The following is a 13,257-nucleotide window of genomic DNA, read 5'->3' as shown; positions in this document are numbered from 1 at the left end:
GCACCAAGAGCAGGCATTTTACTCCAAATATTTCCTAGTGCCCAAAAGAGATACAGTCTGAGACCCATCCTGGACCTCAGAATCTTAAGCAAATTTATGAAAACCTTCAAGTTCAGGAAATTAATAGCTAAATGTGAACCTCAGCTATCATGATTCAGATTCATCGTACATCCAAGAAAATTTTAAATGATACCTAATTATCCACAGTTCTCCATCATAAACAAAGAGCTTATGTTTTTCAGTGTCAGAAGCACATAAATGTGACCATTAAGCTGACTATTGCTGTTCCTGGATTGGCAGGATTGGTCCTGTCAAAGATCTCCATTAATCAGGTGGAAGTCGGGGGGGTGTCCCTGAATATTTTCCCATATGAACAAGTTGAGAGTCCAAAGGTCATTGGCTTAGATTTTTCTAAGCTGCTTGTGACGCTCCTTGCCAAGCTTCATTGACAGATTATCAAAGTTGTTTATCATGGCTGTTACTATATGTGAGCAGATTTGAATTTAATAATGCTCTTATAAGATACATCTGTATTCCACTAAGACCACTTAAATGTGTTGCTATGCTGAAACAGAAGATTGATACTCTGTTACCATACACTGACTTGCCTCCTGCACATTGGTCAAGATTTGCTAATAGTTACCATGCTGTGGTATCTGAAATACTGCGCTATAGGCAAATCAACTAAAGCCTGGTATGTTCCTCAGGGCTACCACTGTGCTACAAGGGTTCCTTAGCTTCACAGGATCAGAGAAACACCATAGACGCTTCTGCCAGTTCTGGGAACAACTCTACGCTTCTCTGCCTTTTCCTTCATTGGCCCCTATTTGCTCAAGACTAGAGCTGTGTGGGAACTGCAATTGCACACGAAACAACATTTTTTTGAAAAAAAAATGCTTTGGATCAATTGAAATGTTACATTTAGATTTCAACTTTTAATTTTTTTTAAGTAAAAAATAATTTTCAAGATGAAAAATTGTATTGAAATGAAAAGATGAAATGTCCCATTCGGAAAAAGTCAAAATGGAATGTTTTGAGCTTATCAAAATGCTTTTCTTCCCCTTTTTAGGAGCAAAACTTCATTGAAGCAACATATTCCCACAAAAAGTTTCAGTTCCAAAGAAACAGCATTTCCAACAGAAAAACTTTCTGTCACAGAAACTTTGACCAGTGGTACTCAGGACGCATTTGGTCCCTTTCCTCTCCAGCAGCTTACACTGCCTTAAGTTCTGTTCCTGCAAGGCATAGAACACCTTTAGGAGTTTAGCTTTAGCCCTACAGAGCTTCTAAACTTTGCAGGAGTTGATCTTCCAGATATGCAAACTCTCAATTGTCTGAAGGTTACTCCACTGCCTTCAGATAACTGTGGTTTGTTTTGTATTTTTCTGTAGTTAAAAGCTTCAGATCTTCAGCTTGTGTAATTCCAGTGGAGCTATATTGATTTACACCAGCTGAGAATCTGGCACAAAATTGAAAATAACTATAGTATCTGAGAGTCGGCTATGATAAGACAAACAGGGATGTCTTTTTAATGGCAATCATTATATAGCCCCGTTATACAGACGAAAGGAAAAAAATATTTCAAAGTTATTAATAATGAAAGTGCCAAAAGTGAGTCACATGATTTGGTTTCAGCCATAGCCCCATGGTCAAAATCCAAAAGTGTAATGAATATAAATAGTTTTTATATGTGTCTTTTGATAGTTATTTGCTATTTGGCCACTTTTCAACTGGAGGAGCTTGGTCTTCAGCAATTCAGCAGAATTGTCAAATCTCTGGACACTGCTAAAATGCATAAGGTAATGAAAGTAATTTCACTTTAGCAAAAATTTTAAACTAACATCACACCATGTTTTCATATTGTTTGATTAATTATTTTTTGAGTCGAGAGGTCTTTGCTGTGATTTTAAAAACTGTGGGTACTGTTCTTCCTTCACTTACACTCTGAACTTTTCAGCTTCTGAGTTAATTTAAATAAGACTGGATGAATGTCTTTTGGTTAAACGATGGGAAATCAATATTCTGCTAGCACAAAACTGCCGCACTTCCGAAGTCATACTCATTTTATACTACTTGTTCATGATTTATTTCCATGTAAAGCAATAAAAATTATATTACATGGATGTACCATGGGTAAGCTCTAATTGTCTATATGTCTGAGGAGACATCCAAAACACTGAGGTTTTGGGTAATTGGCATTTCAGTTCATAAATACATTTGTGTTCAGGGGAAAGGCAAATTTCAGATAACTGGGATTTATCTATACAGTCTTTATACTTATTATCCTGCTCATTGTGACTGCATTGCCTTTCCAGTGAGCATAGTTGTCATGTAGTATAAGAGAAGAGAGCAGGCTAGTCTGGCTGTGTTATGCATCTGAAGGCCTTGGCATGGAGTGTTTCCATAAAGTCAGTTCAAACAGTAATGATGTAGTTCATTAATTGTTAGGGATAAGAATACAGGAGATGTGGCTAGGAAGATTATCAAAATCTGATGGGCAAATGACACTTTCTTTAAAAAGTTCTCCCAACCCCCAGGACTCTTTGTAAAGATTTCTGGGGAAAAACAAGTGGTTTGGACACTTCTGGAGCTCGTGTGGCTATCAATGATATTTTACTTTGCAAAACATCTGATTTCTAATCCATACTGGTCACCGCTCAATGATTCCATTCTCTTAACCTTAGGTGGCTGGAGTGCCAGTGTCCCTGACACTATTTTGCTCCACACACATTTATTTTCTCCTTCCTTGCGTACAATATACCTATTCCATAAAGGAAGGTGTAGTACCAAGTGACCTTCCACACTGTTTCTTCTGGTACACTTTTTTCCTCTTGCATCAGAGAAGCTTTTTTGTCTCTAGAGTGATGCTAGATTAGATGAATGCACCTGCAGCAGAGGATTTAGAAGCAGCAGTTGGTCCCCCAGCAACAGGGACAAAAACAACAGAAGGCAGATTTGCAGCCGTAGCAACAGCATGAGGGTGGCAGACAGAATTCTGGGATACCCTTTGGGGATGTTGACCTATTACAACATGCTAAGATCCTCCTGTCCTGAGTTCATCTTGCGTTTTAGTTGAGATGCAAACTCATGTTTCATGTATATTACTTAAACAGATTTACTTTATCTAATGAACATAAAAGGAGATGTTTCTCCAGATCATGGGCCCAACTGTGTGACTCTTAATTATGCAAGTAGTCCTTACTCATATCAGTAATCTTTCTGAAGTCTAGGGGACTATTTGAGTGAGCTCTACTTGTGTGAGTAAGAATTGCAAGATGGGATTCGTATTTGTAAATGCTGATAAAATAGAGGAAAAACCCTTCCTCCATACCAGAATATGGCTGGGTATTTTGATTAAAGCAAAATAATTAGGAATACTAGACACATTTCAGTCTGAATGGAAAATTAGGAATCTGTGCATTAGGAATCTAAACATGGAATCTATGCATGTAATAAGAGAACATACAAGAGCTCTTTAAGGCCCTATACCTATAAAAATATTTTACAGGAACAGGTTCCAATCCTGCAATCTCAGTGGGATTCCTCTTATGAGAAAAGATGACTTGCCTATTGGTTGCAGGATCAGGACTTACTGTTTTTATTAATCTGTATTATTCTTATATGTATGTGAGGAAGTTGAAGGGTTTGTATCTTAAAGACAAGGACAAAAGAGAGACAAAAATGAAGAAAATAACTTTGAAATGTACTGTGCCATTAGCCTTACACCTCTTTATTTTTATGTCATTTTAGCACTTTGTTGACTATAGTGCTGTGCAGCAATAACTGATCAGCACAAAAATACATACTGACTTAGTGTTTTGTTTATTTTTAGCCTTCGGGAATCTGTTTTGTTCTGTCTCACATTCTGAATCCCTTCAACCTTGACAACTGCTAATAATAATGACTTTGTTTGTAATGTGCTTTGAGATCTACGGATGAAAAGCACTAGGTATTTTAAATTATTATTACTGTATTATGGGTTATGCATGTAATAATGCCTAAATTAAGATTTCCTAACACTTCCCATTATAAAAAGCAGTCGTGGCAGGTCCACAGGGAGCATGACAACCTACTACCATTATCAGTTACTCTGTTAGCTTACATGGCTGAGGTCTGTGCTGTGGATATAAAGGTTCCTACCCTACTGATGACCCAAGTCAGTGTCAGTATGATTCCATGTGATAGAATTTCATTTTTTTCAGTTTGCTTTTTTAAAAACTTAGGAAATACTCTACAAAAAAATTACATTAAAGATTGTTATGGTTGCAAAGTGAAGTACATAACCAACTTTAATTCACCACCCCACCACCACCTGCCCCCTGGCCTTTGTACATTACAATAATATCTTTAATTACATGATCACATACTATTTTATTACTTCAGTAATATATTAAAGCACTACAGTGGGCAAAATTAATCCCTGGTGTAATTCCATTGGTTTCAGTGGAATTACATGAGGGATGAATCTGGCTCATTGTAGTCTATGAGTAGTGAAACTTGGAGCACTTGAGGACAGGCTATCAGTGCCTACACTGAAGAAATTATCTTTTTACCAGGCAGTGTGTATTTCAAGATGAATAAGCAAAGTAAGGTCATTACCAAAATGATAGCTCTGTGACTTCCCTTACACATTTGATACCAATAACATCACAAGATAGCAAAGACACAAATAATCACTAATGAGGATGCTACTTATTTACACATGACAAAAAGGAGGACTGAAATGCAATGGAATTTTTCTCATGGCTCATTAAATAATTGGTCAACAAAACACAAAAGTTCCCATTGTTAAGGAATGAAAAATGCACTGTAGGTTCATGGGGCTGGATTCTACCCACACTTGCACTCTGTGCAACCCTATCATGTGGATCATTAAGGCCAGATTTGTGGACTTTGGCTCAAACAACCTCCTAGTCAGAGCTGGAGGTTGGCATACCCTGGAATGTGTGTCCAAGAGTGGCATTCAAAGCCTTCTCTGGCATGGCACATAAAGAGCCTCTACAGGGCTTATGCACAAACCCCTGATTCTTTCTGTTTTGTCTGTCCTTGAGGACTCATGCAAGAACACACTGGTCACTAAAATATACATCACCGTAGCAAATATCTTAATTATACCTTTCACAACTCTCTGTATATTTTAGAGTAACAGCCATGTTAGTCTGTATTCGCAAAAAGAAAAGGAGTACTTGTGGCACGAAAGCTCATGCTCAAATAAATTGGTTAGTCTCTAAGGTGCCACAAGTACTCCTTTTCTTTTTGTGTATATTTTAGACAACTCATAGTGTTTGATTACTTAATTACCCATTTTTCCCTAATAGAGTGTGAAATCTTCATGGCCACTATGTAATTGGACTAGCAGCAGGAAGCCTCCAGGGACAATAGCCACCTGTCAAAGATATATGTAGTCTTGAAGCCATGTGGGTCCCAGGATATTAGCAAGACCGGGGGAGCGGGGAGTGATGTAATATGTTTTACTGGACTAATGTCTGTTGGTGAGGGAGGCAAACTTGTCTCTCACTCACCAACAGGAGTTGGTACAATAAAATATATTAGTTCACCCATCTTGTCCCACCTGCTAATGATAGGTTTCAGAGTGGTAGCCGTGTTAGTCTGTATCAGCAAAAAGAAAAGGAGTACTTGTGGCACCTTAGAGACTAACAAATTAATTTGAGCATAAGATTTCGTGGGCTAAAACCCACTTCATCGGATGCATGCCGTGGAAAATACCGTAGTTCTCTGTGTATATATATATCTTCCTATTGTATGTTCCATGGCATGCATCCAATGAAGTGGGCTTTAGCCCACGAAAGCTTATGCTCAAATAAATTTGTTAGTCTCCAAGGTGCCACAAGTACTCCTCGTTCTTTCTGCTAAAGATAGCAGTTAGAAAATTATGTACGAGTCGGTGCTGCCAACCCAAGAACAAGAGTTGTTAAAAGTCAATTGATCTGAACTTATTTTTCTTATAAACTTTGTCTGCTTTGGATAAGAACTGATTCATTATCTTTTATCAGTATATATTATTGTTTCATCTGCCTTGAAATGGTAGCTGCAAGCACCATGCAGAGGATGATTAAGCAAAGATCCAGGGGGTCTAGGCCCTGCAGTCAGAGGGAGCTGAGAAAGAGCAGTGAATCAGAGGCACAGCGGCAGGTGGTAGCGCAATGCACAATTGATTGCTGCCTGATAGGGTGGGCTGAGTGAGAGGAATATCAAGGACGCAGGAAGGGAAGGAAGAAAAGAGTCCATATGGAAAGAAGGGTCTGCCAAAGAGCAGCAGTCCTTGACACCAGCTTTGGTTTAACTAAATCAGTTTAAAAACACCCCTTTGGATTAACTGGTGCAACTCAGTGTGTAGATAAGGCCTTCAGTACATCACCACTATGGAAGAATACTGTGACATTGGACCTGATTCTCTTCTGCCTTGTGCCCTATGTCAGGGGTGGGGAACCCTTTTTCTATCAGGGGCCATAGACCCACAGAAAAAAATCAATCACAGGCCACACACAAATAAAAAGCAAAGGTCTGATCCAAAGCCCATGCCGTTGACTACTCCGGTCTTTGGATCAGATGCTGTGATGTTGTTCTTGCCGTAAATCAGCCCTACCATCCCCTGCTGCTGTCTTGTGGCTCTTCTCTGAATTCCCCTTTGTTTGTCAGTATATTTCTGGGGGGCCCAGAGCCAAGTGCAGGAATCCCAGGAGCGTGGGGGGGCTCCTCCCCAGAAGTGGACGGAGAGGAGCTGTCCTCCCCCTGCTCCGGGGTGGATGTCCCAGTGGCTAGCCAGGATGGAACACTTGGATGGGCCCCAACTTTGGGTGGGTGGGCAATGACAGGGGGCAGGGGTGGGGGAGAGGATGGAATGGGGCTGCGTCTCCCCTGCCTCCTCCAGCTGGCGTTGCAGGGGCGATGGACCCAGGCACGCACCCAGCTCTGAGGGGAGACGCCTCTCTCCAGCAGCAATGGCTTCCGTCCCACCGCCCCACACCAGGCCTGGCTCCCCAAGCAGCAGGCCTATTTTTTTTGAGCATTCCTCTGCCATCGCTGGGCTGCCCGCTTGCTCACCCACCCTACACCAAGCGGCGGATTAGCCCCTATGCCAAGGGGGTGTGCCCAGGAGCCCCCGCCAATTGTGGGGCCCTGAAAAAATGGGAGCCCCTGCACCCCCACCCATTCTGACTCCCTGCCCAGCGCGCCTGCTGGGGAACAGTGTCAGGGTGCGGGGGCTTGCCCCGCTCCGCCCGCCTGGTGCTCCAGTCAGGGATCGGGGTCAGGGCATGGGGGCTTGCGGGCGGGCACACCCCCATGCTCTGACCCTACTTCCCGGCTGGAGTGCCAGACAGACAGTGCGGGATGAGCCCCCAACCCCACTCCCTAGCTGGAGCACCCGGCGGGCAGAGCAGGGCGAGCCCCCGACCCCGCTCCCCAGCCGGAGCACCAGATGGTCAGAGTGGGGCAAGCCCCCGCTCCCTGGCTGGAGCTCTCAGTGGGCAGAGCAGGGCGAGCCCCTCAACTCCGCTTCTTGGCTGGAGTGCCAGGCAGGTGGAGTGGGGTGAGCTCCCAACCCCTCTCCCCAGCTGGAGAGCCAGGCTGAGTGGGGCGAGCCCCGGACCCTGCTTCCCAGTTGGAGCACAGGGTGGGCGGAGCGGGGCAGGGCTGGATGAAATTAAGCAACGGCGGAATCTGGCCCACGGAACATAGATTCCCCACGCTTGCCCTATGTGGTGACATTTACACCTGTGCAAAATGGGTGAAAAATGTTACTGTGCTAAGATGGTACTGTTTTACATCCAGTTTGCACAGATGTAATGACAATATAAGATGCAAAGTAGTAGCGAATCAGACCTATTGATTCCACAGGGGAGGATCCTACATTTCCCCATATGCAGGGTGTGGTAAACCCAGGACAAACAGCTACAAAAGGGGGGTAGTAATTAGTCCCAGGGGTTTAAAAGGCCCCTCCCTATCCACTAAGGAGAGAGAACTATGGGGCAATAAGGTTCAGCTGGAAAAGGGGTTGCTAGGGAACCAATTAGGTTCAGCTGACTCCAACTACTTGGGACCTTTTTAAACCCTCCCCTGAGTGGTAGGAGGGGGAGAGTGAGGGGAGTAGGGAAGTTGCCTGTAGGCTGTTTGTGACAAGACACCAAATCTTCCCAGTAAGGAGGCTGCACTTGCTCCCCAGAAGGGAAGGAAAACAAGCACAAGGGAGTGACTGAGGAGAGGAGTAGCAGGACCCTGTGCCACCAATAAGGATTTGCCTTGCCCCAATCCTGAGTCTCCAAGGCTAAAAAGGACTGAGATGAACAAGATATTTTGCCACAAGGGAGAATGATTTGCTAGACTGGCTAGGAGGAAACATATCTCATTGCTGTAGAGCTAACAAAAAGTATTCCACCAAAATGAGAATCACAAATAAAACAACATTATCCATACCCTAGGGCAGGGGTTGGCAACCTTTCAGAAGTGGTGTGCCAAATCTTCATTTATTCACTCTAATTTAAGGTTTTTGCATGCCAGTAATACATTTTAATGTTTTTAAAAGGTCTCTTTCTATAATATATAACTAAACTATTGTTGTATTTAAAGTAAATAAGATTTTTAAAATATTTAAGAAGCTTCATTTAAAATTAAATTAAAATGCAGAGCGCCCCAGACCGGTAGCCAGGACCCGGGCAGTGTGAGTGCCACTGAAAATCAGCTTGCATGTCATAGGTTGCCTACCTCTGCCCTAGGGTTTCATTTTCATACCAGGCCTTTTTGGGCTGAATGGAATGCCTGTGGTTTTCCAGAGCTTGATGGACTAGGTTCTTCAGCCCCCCAGCCAATATGCTCTAGGGTATTTGGATGATGTGGTAGTGTACAGGCTAAGATGTGCAATAGTTAAAAATGAGACCTAATCCTTAGGTACTTCCTTGGAAATGGTCCTGTCAGGCCTATAGTTAGCAAAGTGAAGGTCTCACAAGATTTTTCCACACTCACTGTCAGGCAAATCCTTTCATTTCTAAGAATTGTAATGGAAAGGTCAAAGTTCAGATTTAGAATTTATCCTGAAATCAGTGGCCCATAATGAATGAGAGTACCATATTTCAAGATTCTAGTTCAAAAGGCCATATAAATAGTTAAAATTCTATAGAAAGGCTGATGACCTTTTGGTGAACTCCAATAGAAAAGTGGAATTTCAAATGTTAGATCTTGTTTTTTCCAGTATTCGGAGGCCCACAATGTGTGTGTGTGCCAAATTTCAATCTTCTAGTTCAATGGGAACAGAAAATTAATTGTGTTAGTCATCTTTATTGTATAGCTAGATTTACTAGACTAGAATCATTTCTTTACAGTACCCAGTTTTTTTCCAGACACAAACTTGTGTCCCAGTATTGTGATGTTTTAACAAGCAGTAATTTGAAAACAAGGTCACACTGCATCAAAACATCATCATACTATGAACATGGGGGTGTTTTTCAGGTCCATAAAAAGATTTTAGGACTTACTGATATCAATCGCACAAGGTATGGCTTCAGGACATAAGGTTGTTGCAACAAAACTGAAATGCACCTACAAATACTGGGGTGTGTATTAATTACAATTGTAGTGTAATACACAAGCGAAGTCTGCAGCAGTGTTTCTAAGAAAATCTGTGTAATCTCAATGTAAATATTGCATGTAACTCAATTCTTCAGTTCATCAAATTTGAAAGAAGTAATCTCTTGTTAGTTTCTTAGATTCTTCTTCAGTGTCTTGAATTTGAGTACATGGATAAAAGATGAATGGGGTCAGATATATGATTCTCTTTACGTAAAAGAGAACTGGATTGATCCATTGCTAGGGTAAGTACTAAATATTCAATATATTTGAAAGTTTAAAGGTGACATCATGGAAAAAGGTCCTCCTGAAAATTCAGTTTGCTTTAAAATATATTTCTTTGCAATTTGCTATGTTTATAAAACCATATGGTCCAATCCTGCTCCTATTGTAGTCAATGTCAAAACTCTTATGGGCCTCAATGGGAGCAGGGCAGACCCTTTAATTTATCCATAAGTGAGTTACTTAGCTCTAAGAAAAGTTCTCTCATAGATGTTACACGCTAGTTTCCCCAACCCAGAAAATGAAACTGGAACATATAATATTGAAATCAGAGTCAAACAACTATCTTCTAAAGTTAGGCTTTGATCCAGCAAAACTTTAAGCACATGATTAATCCCACTGACTTCAGTGATACAACTCTCATGATTGAGATTGCATACATGTTTAAGTGCTTTGCTGGGTCAGGACTCTAGGGCTGTCCAAGTTCAACAACGGTTCTAACATGTAGACACAGGGCCAAACTCTGTTAGGCTAAGCATATACCAGCTGGTTCCACTGATACAGAGTATAAACCATCATCTAACTCAGTTGTTATATTCAGTACAATTTAAAAAAACACTGTTTAGGTGGAGGCAAAGTAGTAAACACACTGGTATAAATTCTGTCTTGAAATACACACACAATTCCAGTAAAGTCAGTATGAGTTGCAGATGTGTGTGTGTGCTGGCAGAATTTGGCCCATTCCATCCCCAGTACAGTAATTCAAAACACAATGGCTGCTTCCAGTGATTTTTATAAATATTTTTAAATCTGGGATTAGTATTTCATTAGATGTAAGACCACTGAGCCTGATTGTCATTTACACTCAGTGTAAAGGGCCCTTAAAATGGACATAAATTAAATTTACACCCTCTTTGAGGGTGCTTCATACACTGTTAGAGTGCTGTAAAAGACTTGAGTTTTATGAGATTCAGAGGCATTGTTTTCATTAGTCCCTGTATCATCTGTTCCAAGTGTTGATCCCTCTTTTCGTACTGTAGATCCTGAGCTCCTATCTTCTGCTGAGGCAAAATTCTCAACAGGCACTTGGCCTGAATAAGGAGTGCAGGACTAGGCCCATAAACTAGAAATATCTAGTAGATATTACATAGCAATGAATACTGATGGCTCTGCTCTCCAGGGGTGGCAGAAGCTTCTTAAAAATGGAAGGGCCACTGGCACCTGAACCGTGGCCCCACCCCCCACACCTCCCCTTCCCCGCAAGGCCCTTCCCCATCTCTTCCCCCAAGGCCCCGCTCCCTGCTCACTCTTCTCTGCCCCTCCCCCCACTCGCCCTTAGGGCTGGTAAAAAGTGGGGGGGCCCATGTCCTCCTAGCCCCCCTGTTCCAGCGCCCTGCTGCTCTCAATAAGTGTATGTGTCTCACGTAAAAGTCAATGGGAGTTGCTCAGGTGCATCCAACCACCCGATTTGGCCAGTGGGTTTGAAATTTGCATCAAAGGGTTGAAAGTGTAACCACGAGTAATAAACTTGGCAGCTTCAAATGTGTTGAATGTACTTTTGTTTCCCTTTCACTGGGCCTGCTCCAGCTTCACTAAAGTTAGTGGAAAGAATCCCACTGACTTCAATGGGAGTTGGATTGCACGGCAGGCTAGATCCACAAAGGGACTTAGGTGCCTTGCCATCCAGTGGAATCCACAGCCCTGAGTTTGCTGCCCAGACTCCGTATACAGTGAATGGGGAGAGATCAGTGTCTAAGAAGGGGATCCACAAACGCCAGAACACCTAAGCTAGCCAATAGGAAAGGCTGAGGAGGGGGGTGGGTCATAAACCTCACCCTTCAAAGAGACTTAGAACCCTCTGCTGGAGTTAGGCACCTAACTCATATCTTGCAAAAATGCTGGAGCAGAAGTGGTGGTACGACCCTGTGCCCTATAACTTTTAGCCCAGTAGTTAGAGCATTCACGCAGGATGTGGGGGAGCTGGATTCAGTTAATCTCTCTACATGATGGTGCAAAGGGATATGAACTTGTTTCCCCCTGCTCTGGAGAATTCTCTCACCACTGGACTCTGGGATATTCTGGGGCAGGTTTTTCCTAATCTCTCCTGCTGCAGCTGTTTCCTGGTATATAAATAGTTAAATATGCACTGGGCCAGCGGAGGTGTGAGAATAATTCTATAGTCTAGTGGTTAGGACACCAAGTGGTCTCTGGGGGACCCAGGTACCAGTCCCCCTGTTTCAATGTAAATTAAATTATTTATACACAGTAGAGCAGTTTCAACAGGAGAGACTGAGAGAGACCTACCCCAGAATACCTTCTAGACCAATGGTTAGTGCTTTCTCCTCCAAGATGCAGCAAGGGAGACTTAAGTTCATAAAAAAAGAAGAATGGCCATATTAGGTCAGACCAATGTTTCAACCTAGCCCAGTATCCTGTCTTCCAGCAGTGGCCAATGCCAGATGCTTCAGAGGGAATGAACAGAGCAGGGCAATTTTCGAGTGTTCCAGCCCCTGTTGTCCAGATTCTGGCAGTCAGAGGTTTAGGGACACCCAGAATATGGGGTTATGTCCCTGATCATCTTGGCTAATAGCCATTGATGGACCTATCCTCCAGGAACTTGCCTAATTCTTTTTTGAACCCAGTTATACTTGTGGCCTTCACAGCATCCACTGGCAACAAGTTCCACAAGTTGACTGTGCATTGTGTGAAGAAGTACTTCCTTGTGTGTGTTTTAAACCTGCTTATTCATTTCATTGGGTGACCCCTAGTTCTGTTATGTGAAGGGGTAAATAACACTTCCCTATTCATTTTCTGCACACCATTCATGATTTTAGAGACCTCTATCATATCCCCTCCTTAGTCTTCTCTTTTTTTAAACTGAACAGTCCCCGTCTTTTTAATCTCCCCTCATATGGAAGCTATTCCGTACTCCTAATAATTTTTGTTGCCTGTCTATGTACTTTTCCAATACATCCTTGGTTAGTGCCCTAACCATGGGTTAAAAGTTGGGGTGGGGAGACTTCTCTTGGAGCTGTTTTGTGTGGGTTTAGGCATGCTCAGAGCATGCCTACCAGATTAGGCCATGTGGGGGAATGTGTAGTTTGAGGATCCTACTGTGTCTTTGGCACGAGATAGATGCCTGAGTGCCTAGACTGAGATGGCTGTGCATATGCTCATTGGCAGAAATTTAACAACTAGAGGACTTTAATGGTGGAAGTTTAGGCACCTACAGAATTAGGCATCAGCTGAATGGGCATTTGAGGATCTCAGTGATGCTTAAATGTTGCGTTTAGGTGTCTAAGACCTTTTGTGGATCTAACCCTGACTCCCAGAAGTTACCCATTGGCATTACATCAGAATGATAGTACAAACTAAGATTCTGAAGCTCCTTTTACGTTCTCAGTGAGAGCTGAACTACGTAATAAGGCGTGGAACCTCATTACACTACCCCTC

At 42.5% G+C, this 13,257-nt stretch overlaps 1 protein-coding gene across 4 annotated transcripts in view; it reads left to right on the top strand.

Moving 5' to 3' along the window:
- Positions 1-13,257, top strand: part of CFAP99 (cilia and flagella associated protein 99) — a 106,088-nt gene that overhangs the window by 35,689 nt on the left and 57,142 nt on the right. For 3 of the 4 annotated variants that reach the window (XM_075128092.1, XM_075128090.1, XM_075128091.1), the window contains 2 exons: positions 1,705-1,799; positions 9,715-9,827. In XM_075128092.1, coding sequence (XP_074984193.1) covers positions 1,705-1,799; positions 9,715-9,827 — 208 coding nt within the window. The remainder of the gene's footprint in view (positions 1-1,704; positions 1,800-9,714; positions 9,828-13,257) is intronic. The other variant, XM_075128093.1, reaches the window with a different exon arrangement.

This window comes from Caretta caretta, chromosome 4 (genome assembly GCF_965140235.1).
Source record: "Caretta caretta isolate rCarCar2 chromosome 4, rCarCar1.hap1, whole genome shotgun sequence".
NCBI lineage: Eukaryota > Metazoa > Chordata > Testudines > Cheloniidae > Caretta > Caretta caretta.
The sequence above is the reverse complement of the archived record's forward strand: the minus strand, read 5'-3'. Positions and strand labels throughout refer to the sequence as shown.